The sequence below is a fragment of the Dama dama genome, chromosome 18 (genome assembly GCF_033118175.1).
Source record: "Dama dama isolate Ldn47 chromosome 18, ASM3311817v1, whole genome shotgun sequence".
NCBI lineage: Eukaryota > Metazoa > Chordata > Mammalia > Artiodactyla > Cervidae > Dama > Dama dama.
This window is the reverse complement of record NC_083698.1, coordinates 30,985,328-31,003,154: the sequence shown is the minus strand read 5'-3', so window position 1 is coordinate 31,003,154 and position 17,827 is coordinate 30,985,328. Positions and strand designations below refer to the sequence as shown.

General features: G+C 40.6%; 1 protein-coding gene across 8 annotated transcripts in view; it reads left to right on the top strand.

The window, feature by feature from the left end:
- Positions 1 to 17,827, top strand: part of LOC133072158 (phosphatidylcholine translocator ABCB4-like) — a 118,442-nt gene that overhangs the window by 87,580 nt on the left and 13,035 nt on the right. For all 8 annotated transcript variants that reach the window (XR_009696652.1, XR_009696651.1, XR_009696648.1 and 5 more), the window contains one exon: positions 15,992 to 16,059. Coding sequence is in view for 3 of the 8 variants with exons in the window: in XM_061165109.1 (XP_061021092.1) it covers positions 15,992 to 16,059 (68 nt within the window). In the remaining 5 variants the exon portion in view is untranslated. The remainder of the gene's footprint in view (positions 1 to 15,991; positions 16,060 to 17,827) is intronic.

Genomic DNA, 17,827 nt, shown 5'->3' with positions numbered 1-17,827 from the left:
ATTTTGAACTTGTTGTTTAGGACAGTGATTCTTAATTGCCTGTTCAAACTAATGGGTCCTTCCCCCAGTAGATTAGGGATGTTCAGAGTGCTGGTGGGGGTAAGAGACTGATGCCAGGATCTCTGGCAGTTGGGAGAAGTCCTATGAGACCTTAAAATACTTCCCAGATCATCCTAATAAAGCCAGTAGCAAGATTCATGGCTCTTGGAAGTGAATAGTTCAGTGTTTCGTTTTTTGTTTTTGGCTTGAGAGATCTTAGTTCCCTGACTGGGGATCAAACCCTGTGCCCACAGGAGTGAAAGTGCCAAGTCTTAACCTCTGGGCCTCCAGGGAATTCCTGAGTTTGGTTTTCCTTTAAAACAACACCACCACCAACAATAACAACTATTCACTCTATTTCCTAAAGCAGGTTCTATTGATAATTATATTTGCCTTATTATTGAAATTAGTCACTTGAGCAATTTTGCAAAATAAATAACCGAAAAATATTTATCCTGTAAACACAATTCTTCTATTTGTAAAAGTTTATACATTTGCGTTGATAACTGTAACTAATATGTACATATTTTTATTTCTTCTTCACATTTCAGATACACATCATCCAAATACTATCATTTTATATGTCCTCAGCAGTAATTACATTAATGTGTAATAAACTGCTCAATCATTTCTCTAAAGTTGAACACGTGACTTGTTTCTAATAATTCTCTGTTCTAAATATTGCCCTTTGGGAGCACGTGGCAGGGAGTCGGGTGAGGGTGGGTTCCAAAAAAGTTAAGTCAAAAATTTGTTTTGTTTTCTGACAAATAATTTAACTCCTCTGAGTCTCAGTTTCCACATTTGAAATACAAAACCTACCATGTGAGGCTGCTGCAAGGCTACGAAATAAGCACCTGTTTAGTTCAGTTCAGTCGCTCAGTCGTGTCTGACTCTTTGCAATCCCATCGACTGCAGCACACCGGGCTTCCCTGTCTATCACCAACTCCCGGAGCTTATTCAAACTCTTGTGCATTGAGTCAGAGATACCATCCAATCATCTCATCCTCTGTCGTCCCCTTCTCCTCCCGCCTTCAATCCCTCCCAGCATAAGGGTCTTTTCAAATGAGTCAGCTCTTCACATCAGGTGGCCAAAGTATGGGAGTTTCAGCTTCAGCATCAGTCCTTCCAATGAACACCCAGGACTGATCTCCTTTAGGATGGACTGCTTGGATCTCCTTGCAGTCCAAGGGACTCTCAAGAGTCTTCTCCAACACCACAGCTCGAAAGCATCACTTCTTCATCACAGGCTTCTTTATGGTCCAACTCTCACATCCATACATGACTATGGAAAAACCACAGCTTTGACTATAATGACCTTTGTCTGCAAAGTGATGTTTCTGCTTTTTAATATGCTCTCTAGGTTTGTCATAGCTTTTCTTCCAAGGAGCAAGTGTCTTTTAATTTCATGGTTGCAGTCACCATCTGCAGTGATTTTGGAGCTCCAAAAAATAAAGTCTGTCACTTTTTCCATTGTTTCCCCATCTATTTGCCATGAAGTGATGGGACCTCATGCTATGATCTTAGTTTTCTGAATGTTGAGTTTTAAGCCAGCTTTTTCTGTCTCCTCTTTCACTTTCATTAAGAGGCTTTTTAGTTCCTCTTCACTTTCTGCCATAAGGGTGGTGTCATCTGCATATCTGAGGTTATTGATATTTCTCCTGGCAATTTTGATTCCAGCTTGTGCTTCATCCAGGTTGACACTTCTCATGATGTACTCTGCATATAAGTTAAATAAGCAGGGTGACAATGCACAGCATGGACGTACTCCTTTCCCCATTTGAAATCTGTCTGTTGTTCCATGTCTAGTTCTAACTGTTGCTTCTTGACCTCCAGATTTTTTAGTAAGCGGGTCAGGTGGTCTGGTATTCCCATCTCTTTAAGAATTTTCCACAGTTTGTTGTGATCCACACAATCAAAGGCTTTGGCATAGTCAATAAAGCAGATTTTTTTTTTCAGAAATTCCCTTGCTTTTTCTATGATCCAAAGGATGTTGGCAATTTGATCTCTGCTTCCTCTACCTTTTCTAAATCCAGCTTTAACATCTGCAAGTTCACGGTTCACATACTGTTGAAGCCTAGCTTGAAGAATTTTGAGCATTACCTTGCTGCATGTAAAATGAGCTCAGTTGTGTGGTAGTTGGAACATTCTTTGGCATTGCCCTTTACTGGGATTGGAATACCTGACCTTTTCCAGTCCTATGGTCACTGCTGAGTTTTATGATTTTGCTGGCATATTGAATGCAGCACTTGAACAGAATCATCTTTTAGGATTTGAAGTAGCTCAGCTGGAAATCCTTCACCTCCCCTAGCTTTGTTTATAGTAATGCCTCCTAAGGCCCACCTGACTTCACACTCCAGTGTGTCTGCCTCTAGGTGAGTGACCACACCATCATGGTTATCCAGGTCATTAACATGTTTTTTATATAGTTCTTCTGTGTATTCTTGCCACCTCTTTTTAATATCTTCTACTTCTGTTAAGTTCATACCGTTTTTATACCTTTGCTCTATGTCAATTAGGAAATTATAGGAATTTTGGAGCTGTGTGCCAGGAACCATGGATTAAGACCAAAATGTATATATCTTATTAAGCATAATATCATTGTAAGTTTTCATTTCTCTGGAGTAAATATCCATGAGTTTCCGGGTCATATGGTAGTTGCCTGTTTATGGTTTAAGAAACTGCCAACCTGTTTACTAGACTGATAGTGTCATTTTACATTCCTAGTGGCAGTGTATGACTGTTCTAATTTCTCCACATCCTCACTAGCATTTGGTGGTGTTAGTATTTTCATTTTAGCAGTTCTGATAGGTGTGTAGTAATACCTTATTGTGGTTTTAATTTACATTTTCAGTAGTGGCTACTGATGTTGAAAATCTGTTCATATGTTTATTAGCCATCAGTTTATCCTTTTCAGTGAAATGACTCTTCATGTGATTTGCCCATTTTCTAATTGAACTGTTTATATTTTCACTGATAAGTTTTGAGTACTCCTTGTATTATCTAGATACTAGTCCTTTGTTGACTATGTAGTTACTAAATTAGTAAATATTTTTTCCCACTCTCTACCTTCCCCCTTTATCCTCTTAAGCAAGGTCTTTCATGGCATAAAAGTTTTTAATTTTGATGAAGTCATTAGTTTTTACTTTATAGATCATGCTTTTGGTGTCAAATCTAAGAATATTTACTATTAGAGCTGAAGATTTTCTCCTATTTTTAAAGTCCTTGATCCATTTTGAGTCATTCTTATATAATGTATAGATTTGAGGTTGAAGTTTGTCCTTTTTTGTTTATTTTACCCTATGGTTGTCCAATTGCGTTTGTTGAAAAGGTATCTTTCCTCCATTAAGATGCTTTTGCACTTTGTCAGATATCACTTGGGCATATTCTGTGGATCTATTTCTAGGTTGTTTATCCTGTAACATTTGTCTGTTACCTACATCAGTACCACACAGACTTAATTCGTGTAGCTATAGAGTAAGTCCTGAAATCAGGTAAACTGATTCCTTCTACTTTATTCTTATTTTTCTTTTTGAAAGTTGTTTTAGCTATATTCTAAAGTTCCTTTGGCTTTCTATATAAAATGTTTTTGAAATTTAATATTTATTTTTGTGGGTGCTGGGTCTTTGTTGCTGCATGAGACCTTTGTCTGGTTGCAGTGAGCTTGCTACAGGGGGCTGCTTTGTAGTTGTGGTGCTCAGGCTTCTCATTGCCATGACTTCTCTTGTGGAGCTCTAGTTTATTGCCTATGCTTTATTGTATAAGTTTTCTTGTTTCACGTCTTAGATTTAAGCCTTTAATCTATTTTGAATTTATTTTTGTACATGGTGTGAGAAAGTAGTCCAATTTGATCCTTTTACATGTAGCTGTCCAGTTTTCCCAACACTGTTTATTAAAGGGGCAGTCTTTCCCACACTGTGTATTCTTGCCCCTGTTATCATAGATTAATGGCTTATATAACTGTGGGTTCATTTCTGAGCTCTCTATTCTGTTCTGTTGATCTGTGTCTGTTTCCTGCCAGTACCATATTGTTTTGCTTCAGTTAGTTCAGTCGCTCAGTCATGTCCAAATCTTTGCCACCCCATGGACTGTAGCACACCAGGCTTCCCTGTCCATCACCTACTCCTGGAGCTTGCTCAAACTCATGTCCATCGAGTTGGTGATGCCATTCAACCATCTCATCCTCTATCATCCCCTTCTCCTCTGACTTTCAATCTTTCCCACCATCAGAGCCTTTTCCAATGAGCCAGTTCTTCACATCAGATGGCCAAAGTATTGGAGCTTCAGCATCAGTCCTTCCAGTGAATATTGACAATTGATTTCCTTTAGGATGGACTGGATTGATCTCCTTGCAGTCCAAGAGACTCTCAAGAGTCTTCTCCAACACCACAGTTCAAAAGCATCAATTCTTCGGCACTCAGCTTTCTTTATGGTTCAATTCTCACATCCATAGATGACTACCGAAAAACCATAGCTAGACTATATGAAGGTTTGTTGGCAAAGTAATGTCTCTGCTTTTTAACATGCTGTCTAGGTTGGTCATAACTTTTCTTCCAAGGAGCGAGCGTCTTTTCATTTCATGGCTGCAGTCACCATCTGCAGCAGTTTTGGAACCCAGGAAAATAAAGTCTCAGTGTTTCCGGTTTCCCCATCTGTTTGCCATGAAGTGATGGGACCAGTTGCCATGATCTTAGTTTTTTGAAAGTTGAGTTTTAAGCCAGCTTTTTCACTCTCCTCTTTCACTTTCATCAAGAGCCTCTTTAGTTCCTCTTCGCTTTCTGCCACAAGGGTAGTGTCATCTGCATTTCTGAGGTTACTGATATTTCCCCTGGTAATCTTGATTCAGCTTGTGCTTCATCCAGCCTGGCATTGCTCATAATGTACTCTGAATATAAGTTAAATAAGCAGGGTGATGATATGCAGCCTTAATGTACTCCTTTCCCAATTTTGAGCCAGTCCATTGTTCCATGTCCAGTTCTAACTGTTGCTTCTTGACCTGCATACAGATTTCTCAGGAGGCAGTTGAGGTGTTTTGGTATTCCCATCTCTTTAAGAATTTTCCAGAGTTTGTTGTGATCTACACAGTCAGAGGATGAGAGGGTTGGATGGCATCACTGACTCAGTGGACATGAGTTTGAGTAAACTCCGGGAGTTGGTGATGGACAGGGAGGCTTGGCGTGCTGTAGTCCATGGGGTCACGAAGAGTCGGACGTGACTGAGTGACTGAACTGAAATGAACACAGTCAAAAGATTTAGCGTAGTCAATGAAGGAGATGTTTTTCTGGAATTTCTCTTGCTTTTTTCAACACTTTCCAGCCGTTGTTGGCAATCTGACTTCTGCTTCCTCTTCCTTTTCTAAATCCAGCTTGAACATCTGCAAGTTCACAGTTCACATACTTTTGAAGCCTAGCTTGAGGATTTTGAGCATAACTTTGCTAGTGTGTGAAATGAGAGCAGTTGTGTGGTAGTTTGTACATTCTTTGGCATTTCCTTTCTTTGGGGTTGGAATGAAAACTGACCTTTTCCAGTCCTAAGTTTTCCAAATTTGTTCACATGTTGAATGCAGCACTTGAATAGAACCATCTTTTAGGATTTGAAATAGCTCAGATGGAATTCCATCACTTCCACTAGCTTTGTTCCTTATGATGCTTCCTAAGGCCCATTTGACTTTGCTCTCCACGATGTCTGGCTCTAGCTGAGTGATCACACTGTCATGGTTATCTGGGTTATTAACATCTTTTTTATATAGTTCTTTTGTGTATTCTTGCCACCTCTTCTTTTTACCTTCTGCTTCTTTTAGGTCCATACCATTTCTGTCCTTTATTATGCCCATCTTTGCATGAAATGTTTCCTTGGTATTTCTAATTTTCTTGAAGAGATCTCTAGTCTTTCCCATTCTATTGTTTTCCTCTATTTCTTTGCACTGATCACTTAGGAGGGCTCTCTTATCTCTCCTTGCTCTTTAGAACTCTGAATTCAGATGGGTATATCTTTCCTGTTCTCCTTTGCCTTTAGCTTCTATTCTTTTCTCAGCTATTTGTAAGGCCTCCTCAGACAACCATCTTGCCTTTTGCATTTCTTTTTCTTGGGGATGATTTTGATCACCACTTCCTATACAGTAGTACAACCTCCATCCATAGTTCTTCAGGCACTCTATCAGATCTAATCCCTTGAATCTATTTGTCACTTCCAAATTGTGTAATCATGAGGAATTTGATTTAGGTCATTTCTGAATGGTCTAGTGGTTTCCCCTATGTTCTTCAATTTAAGTCTGTATTTTGCAATAAGGTGTTCATGATCTGAGCCACAATCAGCTCCCAGTCTTGTTCTTGCTGACTGTATAGAGTTTCTCCATCTTTGGCTGCAAAGAATATAATCAATATGATTTTGGTACTGACCATCTGGTGATGTCCATGTGTAGAGTCGTCTCTTATGTTGTTGGAAGTGAGTGTTTGCTATGACCAATGCATTCTCTTCGCAAAGCTCTGTTAGCCTTTGCCTTGCTTCATTTTGTACTCCAAGGCCAAACTTGCCTGTTACTCCAGGTACCTCTTAACTAACTACTTTTGCATTCCATTCCCCTTTGATGAGAAGGACATCTTTTTTGGTGTTAGTTCTAGAAGGTCTTGTGGGTGTTTGTAGAACCATTCAACCTCAGCTTCTTTGGCATTAGTGGTTGGGGTACAGACTTGGATTACTGTGATATTGAATGCTTTGCCTTGGAAACAAACCGAGATCATTCCATCGTTTTTGAGATTGCACCCAAGTACTTCATTTCAGAGTTTTTTTTGAGTGTGAGGGCTACTCCATTTCTTCTAAGGGATTCTTGCCCACAGTAGTAGATATAATGGTCATCTGAATTAAATTTGCCTATTCCAGTCCATTTTAGTTCACTGATTCCTAAAATGTCAGTGTTCACTCTTGCCATCTTCTGTTTGACCACTTCCAATTTACCTTGATTCATTCACCTAACCTTCCAGGTTCCTATGCAGTTTTGTTCTTTACAGCATCGGACTTTACCTCCATCACCAGTCACATCCACAACTGGGCATTGTTTTTGCTTTGGCTCTGCCTCTTCGTTCTTCCTGGAGCTATTTCCCCACTCTTCTCCAGTAACAATTGGGCACCTACCAACCTGGGGAGTTCATCTTTCAGTGTCATATCTTTTTGCCTTTTCATGCTGTTCATGAGGTTCTCAAGGCAAGAATAGTGAAGTGGTTTGCCATTCTCTTCCCCAGTGGACCATGTTTTGTCAGAACTCTCCACAATGACCTGTCCGCCTTGGGTGGCCCTACATGGCATGGCTTGTAGTTTCATTGACTTAGAGAAGGCTGTGATCTATATGATCAGTTTGGTTAGTTTTCTGCGATTGTGGTTTTCATCAGTCTGTCTGCCCTCTGATGGATAAAGGTAAGAGGTTTGTGGAAGGTTCCTGATGGGAGGGACTGGCTGTGGGTGAATCTGGATCTTGCTGTGATGGATGGGTCAGTAAATCTTTAATTCAATTTTCTGTTGATGGGTGGGACTGTGTTCCCTCCCTTTCAGTGCCATGACCCCACAGCGGGTCATTGTCGACCCATGCCTCTGCCGGACACTCTGGGACACTCATCTGCAAGTCTGGCTCCGTCTCTTATGGGGTCACTGCTCCTTTCTCCTGGGTCCTGGTGTGCACAGGTTTTTGTTGTACCCTCCAAGAGTCTGGTCCCCAGTCCTGTGGAAGTTCTGTAATCAAATCCCACTGGCCTTCAAAGTCAAGTTCCCTGGGGATTCTCAGTCCCTTTGCCGGATCCCAGGTTGGGAAGTCTGTTTTGGGCCTTAGACCTTTTGCAACGAGCGTGAACTTCTTTGGTATAACTCTTCTCCAGTTTGTGGGTAATCTGCTCAGTGGCTCTATGGTTGGGCTAATGGCACCTTCCTCCAGGAGGACTTACACCACATGCTGTGCCTCCCAGGTCTGCTGCAGCCAGAGCCTCTGTCCCCCCAACAGGCCACTGTTGACCCATGCCTCTGCAGGAGACACTCAAACACTCTAAGGCAGGTGTGGCTTAGTCTCTTGTGGGGTCTCTGGGTCCTGGTGCACACAAGGTTTTGTTTGAGCCCTCCAAACGTCTCTGGTGGGTATGGGGATTGATTCTAAACATGATTTCGCTCCTCCTACCATCTTGTTGGGGCTTCTCCTTTGCCCTTGAATGTGGGGTATCTTTTTTTGGTGGGATCCAATATTCTCCTTTCAATCGTTGCTCAGCAGCTAGTTGCAATTTTGGTGTTCTCGCAGGGGAAGATGAGTGCATGTCCTTCAACTCTGCCATCTTAGAGGCCTGTTTTGATTACTGCAGTTTTGGTTACTGTGGTTTGGAATCAGGGATAATGATAACCTCTAGTTTGTTTTTCTTTCTCAAGATTGTTTTGGCAATGCAGGATCTTTTGTGTTTCCATACAGATTTTAGAATTTATTTGTTCTAGTTCAGTAAAAAATGCCATTGTCATTTTGATAGGAATTGTATTGAATCTATAGATTGCCTTGTGTAGTATGGTCATTTTAACATTATTCTTCCAATCAAAAAACATCTGTTTGAGTCACCTTCAATTTCTGGTCTTATAATTTTATGTATTCAGTGTTAATATTTTATCTCCTTGTTAGATTTATTCCTAGGTATTTCATTCCTTTTGAAATGATTGTGAATGGGATAATTTCCATAGTTTTCCTTGTTGATAATTTTTAGTGTTTAGAAATGCAATAGATTTCTGTATATTAATTTAGCATCTTGTAACTTTATTGAATTCATGAGGAGCTCTAGTAGTTTTCTACTAACATCTTCAGGATTTACTGCGTTTAATATCATGTCATCTGTAAATGGTGACAATTTTACTTCCTCCTTTCCAATATGGATTCCTTGTATCTTTTTCTTCTCTTCTGTGGCTAGGACTTTGAAAACTATGTTGAATAAACCATGTGGAGTGATGAGAGTAGTTATCCTTGCCTTGTTACTGATCTTAGAGGAGATGCTTTCAGCTTTTCACTGTTGACTATGATGTTAGCTGTGGGCTTGTTGTATATGGCTTTTAGTGTGTTGAGGTTTGTTCCCTCTGTAACCATATACCCACTTTGTTGAGGGTTTTTATCATGAAAGAGTGTTGAATTTTGTCAAAAGCTTTCTCTGCACCTACTGAGATGACCATATGGATTTATTTTTAGCTGAATTATTTTATTGTTACATATTTATTTATTTATAAACTTTATTTTACTTTTGGCTATGCTGGGTCTTCGTTGCTGTGCAGGCTTTTTCCCTCTAGTTTCAGGGAGTGGTGGCTATTCTGTAGTTCATGGTGCACGGGCTTCTCATTACGGAGGCTTCTCTTGTGAAGCATGGGCTCTAGGTGGCACAGGCTTCGGTAGTTGCGGCTCATGGGCTCAGTAGTGGTGGCTCTTGGGCTCTAGAGCACAGGCTTAATGGTTGTGGCACACAGGCTTAGTTCCTCCTTGGCATGTGGGATCTTCCTGATCAGGGATCAAGCTCGTGTTTCCTGCATGGGCAGGCGGATTCTTTACCACTGAGCCACCGGGGAAGTCCTCATCATATGATTTTATTCTTCAGTCTGTTAATATGGTGTGTCATTGATTGATTTATTGATACTCAACTGTTCTTTCATCCCTGGGATAAATCTCACTTGATCCTGGTTCATGACCCCTTTTGATCATTGTTTATCTTGTTATTAAATTTGGTTTGCTAAGATTTTGTTGAGGATTTTTGCATATACATCATCAGTGAAGCTGGCCTGCCATTTTCTCTTTGTGTGTTACGTCTTTGGTGCTTTTGGAATCAGTATGATGCTGGCCTCTCAGGAGGAGTTTGGAAGTTTGCCTTCCTGTACATCTTTTTGGAAAGTTTCAGAAGGATAGGCATTCACTCTTCTCTAAGTATTTATTAGAATTCACCTGTGAAGCCATCTGGTCCTGGACTTTTTTTTGTTGTAAGTTTTTAAATTATTGATTTAATTTCATTTCTGGTAATTCATTTATTCATATTTTCTATTTCTGGTTTAGGAATTTTTCCATTTTTTTCTTGGTCATCCATTTTACTGGCATATAGTTATTAATCTGTTATGATCCTTCATATTTCTGTGGTGTCAGTTATAAAATTCCATTTTGATGAATAGATTTTTGTGTATATATTCCTTTGCTGAGGTGTTCTAATTTTTCATTTGTTTCAGACATCTTTGTGAGTGATCAGTCAGTGATTTATGTGTTGCTTGCTTTAAAATCTTTGTCAGATAATTCTGTCAGTATCACTGTGGTGTCTGTTTATTGTCTCCTGTCATTCGGTTTGACATCTTCCTTGTTTGTTTATTGGCTGCACCGTGTGGTTTGCAGGATCTTAGTTCCCCAACCAGGGGTCGAACCTGGCACCCTGGCAGTGAGAGCACCAATTTCTAACCACTGGACCACCAGGGAATTTCCTCTTCCTGCTTCTTAAAATGACAAGTGATTTTTAAAAAATTGGAAGCAGGAAATTTTGAGTATTCTGAGGCTCTGAATCTCCTTTAAATATTCCAGTTGGCCCTTTTGACACTGTCAGCTCAGAGGAAGAGGGTGCAGCTTGTTACTGAGCTGGTAGAGCTGGAAGGCCGTGTTCCTCACTCAGCCTCCGCTGACACACGTGGTGGGGGTAGGGGCCTTTACTTTCTCGGACAGTGTGGTCTGAGAGTTTGTGCTCCCTCCTGAATTCATTGTTGAAATCCTAATGCCTGATGCAATCGTTTTAGGACGTGGAGGCTTTGGGAGTTGATTAGGTCAGCAGGGCAGAGACCTCATGAATGAGATTAATGCCCTTAGAAGAGAGACCGCAGAGCTTCCTTGCCCCTTCTGCCTTGTGACGACACAATGAGAAGTGTGAAATCCAGAACGGGGCCCTCATTTGACCTTAGCAGAACCTGGATCTTGGACTTGCGGCCTTGAGAACTGAGAAATAAATCATGTTATTCATAAGCTACCCACTCTCTCGTGTTTTGTTACAGCAGCCTTAACAGACTAAGACAGTGGGAGTGGAATTTCTGACTGCCTTGGTGGTTTCCGTCGCCACTGGTGAGGTGGCCTGATTACTGTCAGGCCTCCACTGCTAGTCCTCTGATAACTACTAAGAGCCCTTAACATATGCATCCTTGTTACTGAAAATCCCCAGTCTGATAATTTTAAAATCTCTGCCATATCTGAATCTGATTTTGATGCTTGGTTTGTTTCTTCAGACTATATTCTTTGCCTTTTAGTATGCTTTGTAATTCTTTTTGTTGAAAGCTGGGCATGATGTATTGGGTTAAAAGACAGACCTTTAATGTGAAGTTTTATCTGGCGAGACGTTAGGCTTTGTTTACTTCTGGAGAGCTGTGTTATAGAGCCTGAAATTTCCTCCACTGTCCCAGTTGGTGTCTCACCTGTTGTCTTTTCTTGGAGATTCCTCAAGACAGTAAGTAGTTTCCCTTGAGTGTTTCTCCTTCCTTAAAAAAAGGAGAATAGAGATTTGGGGCATATTTGAAAACTGGTTTCTTTTTCCCTTACCCTGCTGGAAACAGGAGGGGATTTCTCTCTGATGTTAACAACGAGGATCTGGTAGGGCTCAGAGGCTGAAAGTCATGAAAGCGTGAAGGCCCTCTCATAGTAGCACCTCAGAGGTTTTGATTCTCCAGTTAGTCTACACCGAGCTTCCAGCCATTTGTCAGATATAGCTCGTAGCTTTCCTCTTGGCACTGGTTCTGACTTTGGGCTTCTGCTCTACTGTACTGTAAGTGAGTCTCTGTATTTGACGTTCTCTCCAGGCTCAGACGGTAAAGTGTCTGCCTACAATGCGGGAGACATGGGTTCAATCCCTGGGTTGGGAATACCCTCTGGAGAAGGGGATGGCAACCCACTCCAGTACTCTTGCCTGGAAAATCCCATGGATGGAGGAGCCTGGTAAGCTACAGTCCATGGGGTTGCAAAGAGTCAGACACAACTGAGCGACTTCAGTTTCACTTACCAGTGCTCAAGGTAGCAGTTTGACCAGTGACCTCAATTCTCTGATTATCCTAAGAGGAATTGATTTTTCAGTTTATTCAGGTTTTTTTCTTGTTGTGAGGATGGAAGTGATGTTTTTAAGCTCTTTACATGCAGAACCAAAAATCAGAATTATTCTTTGGATTTATTTTGGTCATTGCATGCTACTTTCTTAGGTGGAAACATGAATTATTGATTTTTAGCCTTTCTTTCCTCAACTCCACATTTAAAGCTGTGAATTTCCTTCAAAGTACTAAATCAGATGTGTTCCAAAAATTTTGATGTTGTGTTTTATCAGTTGAAATATTTTCTGATTTTCTTTGTAATTTCTTTTGCCATGGATTATTAATTTTTCCAATAATTGGATTTTTCCTAGATACCTTATTGTTCCTGATTTCTAATTTAATTCCAATCTGGTCAAAGGAATATACTCTTTAAGTTTCCAGATTTTTTAATGTATTGAGTCTTGTGTAATGGCCCTATGTATGATCTGTCTTGGTGACTATTTTGTGCTCTTTATATTGTATTCTGCAATTGTTGGGTATAGCGTTCTGTAAGACATTAGGTCAGGGTGGCTGATGTTTTATTTAGATCTGCTGAATTCTTACAGATTTTTTTAAATTATTCTGTTATTCTCTGATAGAGGATATAATAATCTTTAGATATAATTGAGGATATGTCTGTTTTCCTTTTTAGTTCTCTCTGGTCTGCCTCATAGGGTTTTGAACCTTAGTTATTAGGAACATACACATTCACTTGATACGTTTTTCTGATACATCTTTATTATGATGAAATCTCTTTCATTGTCATTGGTAATGTTCATTATCTTGAAGTCTTTTATTTGAATGTAGTATAGCCACCTTTCAGCTTGCAGCTTTTCGCTTTCTCATAGTAGTGTTTATGTAGCCTATTTTTTCCATTCTTTTACTCCAAGATGGTGATACAGTTCTGTCTTGTTCTGTCACCCTCTGTGACCCCATGAACTGCTAGGCTCTTCTGTCCATGGGATTCTCCAGGCAAGAATATTGGAGCAGATTGCTATTTCCTGCTCGGGATCTTCCTGACTCAGGGATCGAACCTGCATTGGCAGGTGGATTCTTTACCGCTAGCACCACCTGGGAAGCCCTAGAGACTCCACAGATAGTATGCAGATGGCTGTTGATGTTGTAACTTTTAATTGGAAAGTTTAGTCCTTTAATATAATTTTTCATATGGTTGGAGTATTAATCTATTTTTGTATATTTTTCTAATTGTTCCCTTTTTTCCTCCTTTCCTGTTATTTGTTTGAATTTTAATAACATTATATTGATTCCTCAGTTCCCGTTTCTAGGCAAACAGTTCTTCAAAAGCATTTCACATTGGGCATATCTCATGTGTGTGGCATTGTCTGTCCTTTGTTCCTGATCATCTTTTCAAGTATGTTTGGAGAGTGAATGACCTTGGAAGATACAGGATCCTCAGGGATTTGGATCCCCTGAGGTCAGGTGTCCTCTCCGGTGGTGCATCCACTGTGTGCTCAGGTGTCGTCCGGCCGTCGTCACACTGCCTGTGGAAACTGGGGCCCAGGATACAGGGATCAGAATGCCGGTACTCTGGCTGCTGCTGTTGCTGCGATGATGGACTTTATGTCTCACCGCAGAGAGTTTCGTCTTTACCGGGGCTCTCATGATGCCATGCAGGCCGACTTGCTGACTCGCAAGTAGAGTGGCTCTCAGGCCCCTCGTGTCCTGACGCCCTTACCTCCTCCTCTTCGTCTGTGCTGTTGCCTCACGATGGCACATCCTAGTACTTACAGATGCCACAGTTCACAGTTAGAATTTTCAATTTAAATAGTCTTATGTCTTTTAAATAGTTAAAAAGAAATACATATATTACCTGTAACCACATATTTCCCACCTCTTTTGGCCTTCCTGCCTTTCTGAAGATGGTAGTTACGTGGTGCCACCATGACCCTTCATCCTAAGGAACTCCTTTCAGCATTTCTTTATTGAAGGTATTTTGGCAGGGTAATCTCCAAGTTTTTGTTCTATAGAAATGTCTTTATAAAGCATTTTTGACATGTATTTGGCAGCATACAGAATTCTGGCTTCCTTTTTTTTTTTTTTTAACCACCCTAAATGTGTCTTTACATTGTTTTTTGGCCTTTCATGTGTCTGCTGAGAAGTTGGTCTTCATTTAATCACCCTTTCCCTGTATGTATTTTGTCATTTTCCTCTTGTTTTTTATTTCTTTCTTAGTCACTTTTTTCTCTTTTTTTGATATTTGGGACTCTGTCAATTGATACCTTTCACTAATTCAGGGAGTTTTTTGCTCATCATTTCATCAGGTAATTTCCTCTTCTGTTTTCTCTCCTTTTCTCTATGACTCCACATAAACTAGTGCTGTACCGCTTGATATTTCCCCTCAAGTCTCTGAGCCTCTGATCATTTTTCTAAAGGTTTGGTTTTTTGTTTTTAATTTTCCATGCCACGTGGGTTGCTGGATCATGGTTCCCTGACCAGGGATTGAACTGGACCCTCGGCAGTGAAAGCATAGAGTCTTAACTGCTGGACCATGGGGAAGTTCCCATTTTTCTTCATTATTTTTCTCTTCCTTCTTCCGATTTAATTTTAGGTTTGTCTTCAGTGACTCCTTGCTGTCTCCTTTCTGCTGTTAAGCCCACTTAGTTAATTTTTCATTTCAGGTTTAGCATTTTCACTTGCAAGTTTTAACAGTAAGTATTTCCTTGCTGAATTCCAAATCTGCCCATGCACTATGGACCCATCATCTTTGTACCCCTTGCACACGTTTATAATAGGTGTTTTGGAGTTCTTGTCTGCAGATAGCATCATCTTAATCGTCTCAGTGCTGGTTTCTGATGACTTTTTCTTTTGTTTCTTTTTATGTCTAATGAATTTTGATTGGATAGTGGACATTATGAAGAATGCATTGTAAAGACTCTGGGTTCTTTTATATTCTTCCCAAGAGTCAGTTCTTTTCCAAAAGGCAGTTAACTTTGGCTAGGTTCAGACGTCACACTCAGGCACCACTGTGGTGGGCTGCAGCTGAGATCCCCACCCCGTCTGCCGTCCGCGGGGTGTCTGGCTTGTTTTCGTTGTCTTCTCCTGGGGCTGCACAGTTGAGTGGTGAGCCACCTCTTGTGGCTGACTTTGTCTCTAAATTCAAGGGCTTACGTCCTCTGTTTGGAGAAGAAAATGGCAACCCACTCCAGTGTTCTCGCCTGGAGAATTCCATGGACAGAGGAGCCTGGAGGGTACAGCCCGTGGGGTCGCAGAGTCAGACGTGACTGAACGACTAAACAACAACAAGAATGTCCTCTGTAGCCTCTTTTCCTAGGATTTCCCTTCTGACTTTCTGATTAGTCTACGAGCCTGAACTCTGGTGTTTGCCGTCTCAAGCAAGTAAATGTACTGTCCCTTGCAGCTCCCATGGGCAAAAAGCTGTAAATGTGCAAACCTCATTCATGGCACTTTGACTTTTAACAGTAAGCGTCCCTCTAGCTTCTACTTGCTTTTTGTTCTTCCTCAGAGCTTTCAAATACTGGGTTTAAATAATGTTCTGTCAGATTTCATAATTGGAGAGGAGAGTTATTCTAACTTTCTGCCATCCCTCCACTTCCTTTTCATAATAATCTTCAAAAAACATTGCTTCTTAGCCCTAAGTAGAACAATCCCAAGCTGAGTAATATAGGTTTATTTTGTAAGCAGGAACTGTCATTTAGAAATGCTTTATTCGTGTCTGGAAGTTGAGAAAAATTCTGTTTTTTCCTTTTTAAAGAATAGGCGTATATAAATCTGGGAAGCTTTTATTTTAGAAATAAATGCTTAAAAGAATCAAATACCAATTATCACTATAAACTTTTTTGTATATCAGGTTCAGGTATATCAGGTATATATTTTGACCACTTTTTTTCTATTACAATTTTAGGATGCTTTTCTGAAAATCATTCAAAATGAGGGCATTAAATCCCTGTGGAGTGGCCTTCCTCCTGCGTTGTAAGTTGAAATTTAGTATTTTTCTTACTTAGTGATGGTGGTGGTTTTGTTTTGCCCTGTCAGTATGATGGGACACATCATGCATTTTTAATATCAGCTTTTCATTTTCTAGAGCATTGTTTTGTGACTCTCACAACTACCCCACATTTGATGATTTGCTAGAAGGACTCACAGGACGTATACTGATGTCTGTGGTTTCTTACCGCAAAAGGCACGAAGTGGAATCAGTGAGGGGAAAAGGCATGAAGAGGAATCAGTGAGGGGAAAGGCGCAACAGGAGCTGGCCAGGCGGAGTCCTCCCGAGATCTCCGCCCCCGCCCCTTGTGACACGCAGGGCGCATGCGCCTCTCCCAGCCCTGGGCCGCCGCGCAAGTGCAGTTCTGCCTTCCCGGCACTTGAATCTGAGTCTAGGGTTTGCAGTGGGGGCTAATGATAATCGCATGCTGTGTTCATGACTGGCTGTGGTTACTGAAACTCCAGCCCCCCAAAAAGAAACAGATGTTTACCAAAACTCACATCATTTGCACAAATCAATGCAGGCAAACTGGTTTAGTGCTCCAGACATACAGAAAAGCCTTGTTACAGGGAGTTTTTCAAGGGCTAAATTCCTTGAAGATGACCCAAGGTCCAGCAGACAAATAGGCCCTCCTAAAGATACCGATTTGGGGCACAAACATTCTTTATTTTTTCATGTTCAGAAATTAAGAAATCAGTGTTCGAGTTTTTATTTTACTAAACTAATGAGAGGTATTATGCTATTTATAGTTCTTTTCCAGATAATTCTGTACTAATTCACCTAGGTATTAGGTGAATTCATATGACAAGCTAGTAAGGCTGAATGTAAAAATTCCAATTAATACCTTGCCTTTCTCCACCTCGTTTCTTTCTGATTTATCTTGTTATGGAGCACATTAGTCAGTTTTGAGGCACATACTCTAAACAGTGCCTAAGGTTATAAGGTTGGTGATAGATCCGGGAGCAGCAGTCAGTCCTGTTCCGAAGTTCTCATCACCACACTTCACTGTAGAGTATTAGGCATCGCCACGTGTGGTCTGTGATAGTCCTTTGGTTAGACCAGAAACAGAGACTGGTTTCTTGTTGCATTAAATCTTGATGACATGATAGTACCTTCCACTTTGTATTTAATAACTCCCTCTTAATATTTTCATTTGAAAGAATGTCATTGGAATATATATATAATTCTGGTGACATCATTTTCAGTTATAAGCAGGGATGACATGGTCCGCAGTATTTTATAATTGTGCTTGTACTTTTTTACAAGTAAATTTTATAAGATTTTTTACTGTAGTGATTTTCATGTTACCATAATGTATGTAGTTTGGAATGAAGACCAGGCACAGAATAAGTGAAGACAACTTATTTGTCTTTTCATATTTACGACCTGACTGGGTGCTCTAAACTTGTCTTCTCTACTACATTACAAATCTCTGGAGAGCAGAAACCTACTTTGCATCTTTTTGTTGTCTAAGTTAAACACTGATAATCATTAAAGAAAAATTGATCTCATAGCTGATTTCTTGTGGTTTTCAGCTTCTGTAAAGTAGGATCTTCATTTTGTGCTTCCTGGGTGGTGCAGTTGGTAAAGAACGCACCTGCCAGGGCAGGAGACACAGAGAAGTGGGTTTGATCCCGGGGTCAGGGAGATCCCCTGGAGAAGGAAATGTCAGCCCACCCTGGTACACCTGCCTGGGAAATCCCATGGACAGAGGAGCGTGGCGGGCTACAGCCCATGGGGTCTCAGAGCCTG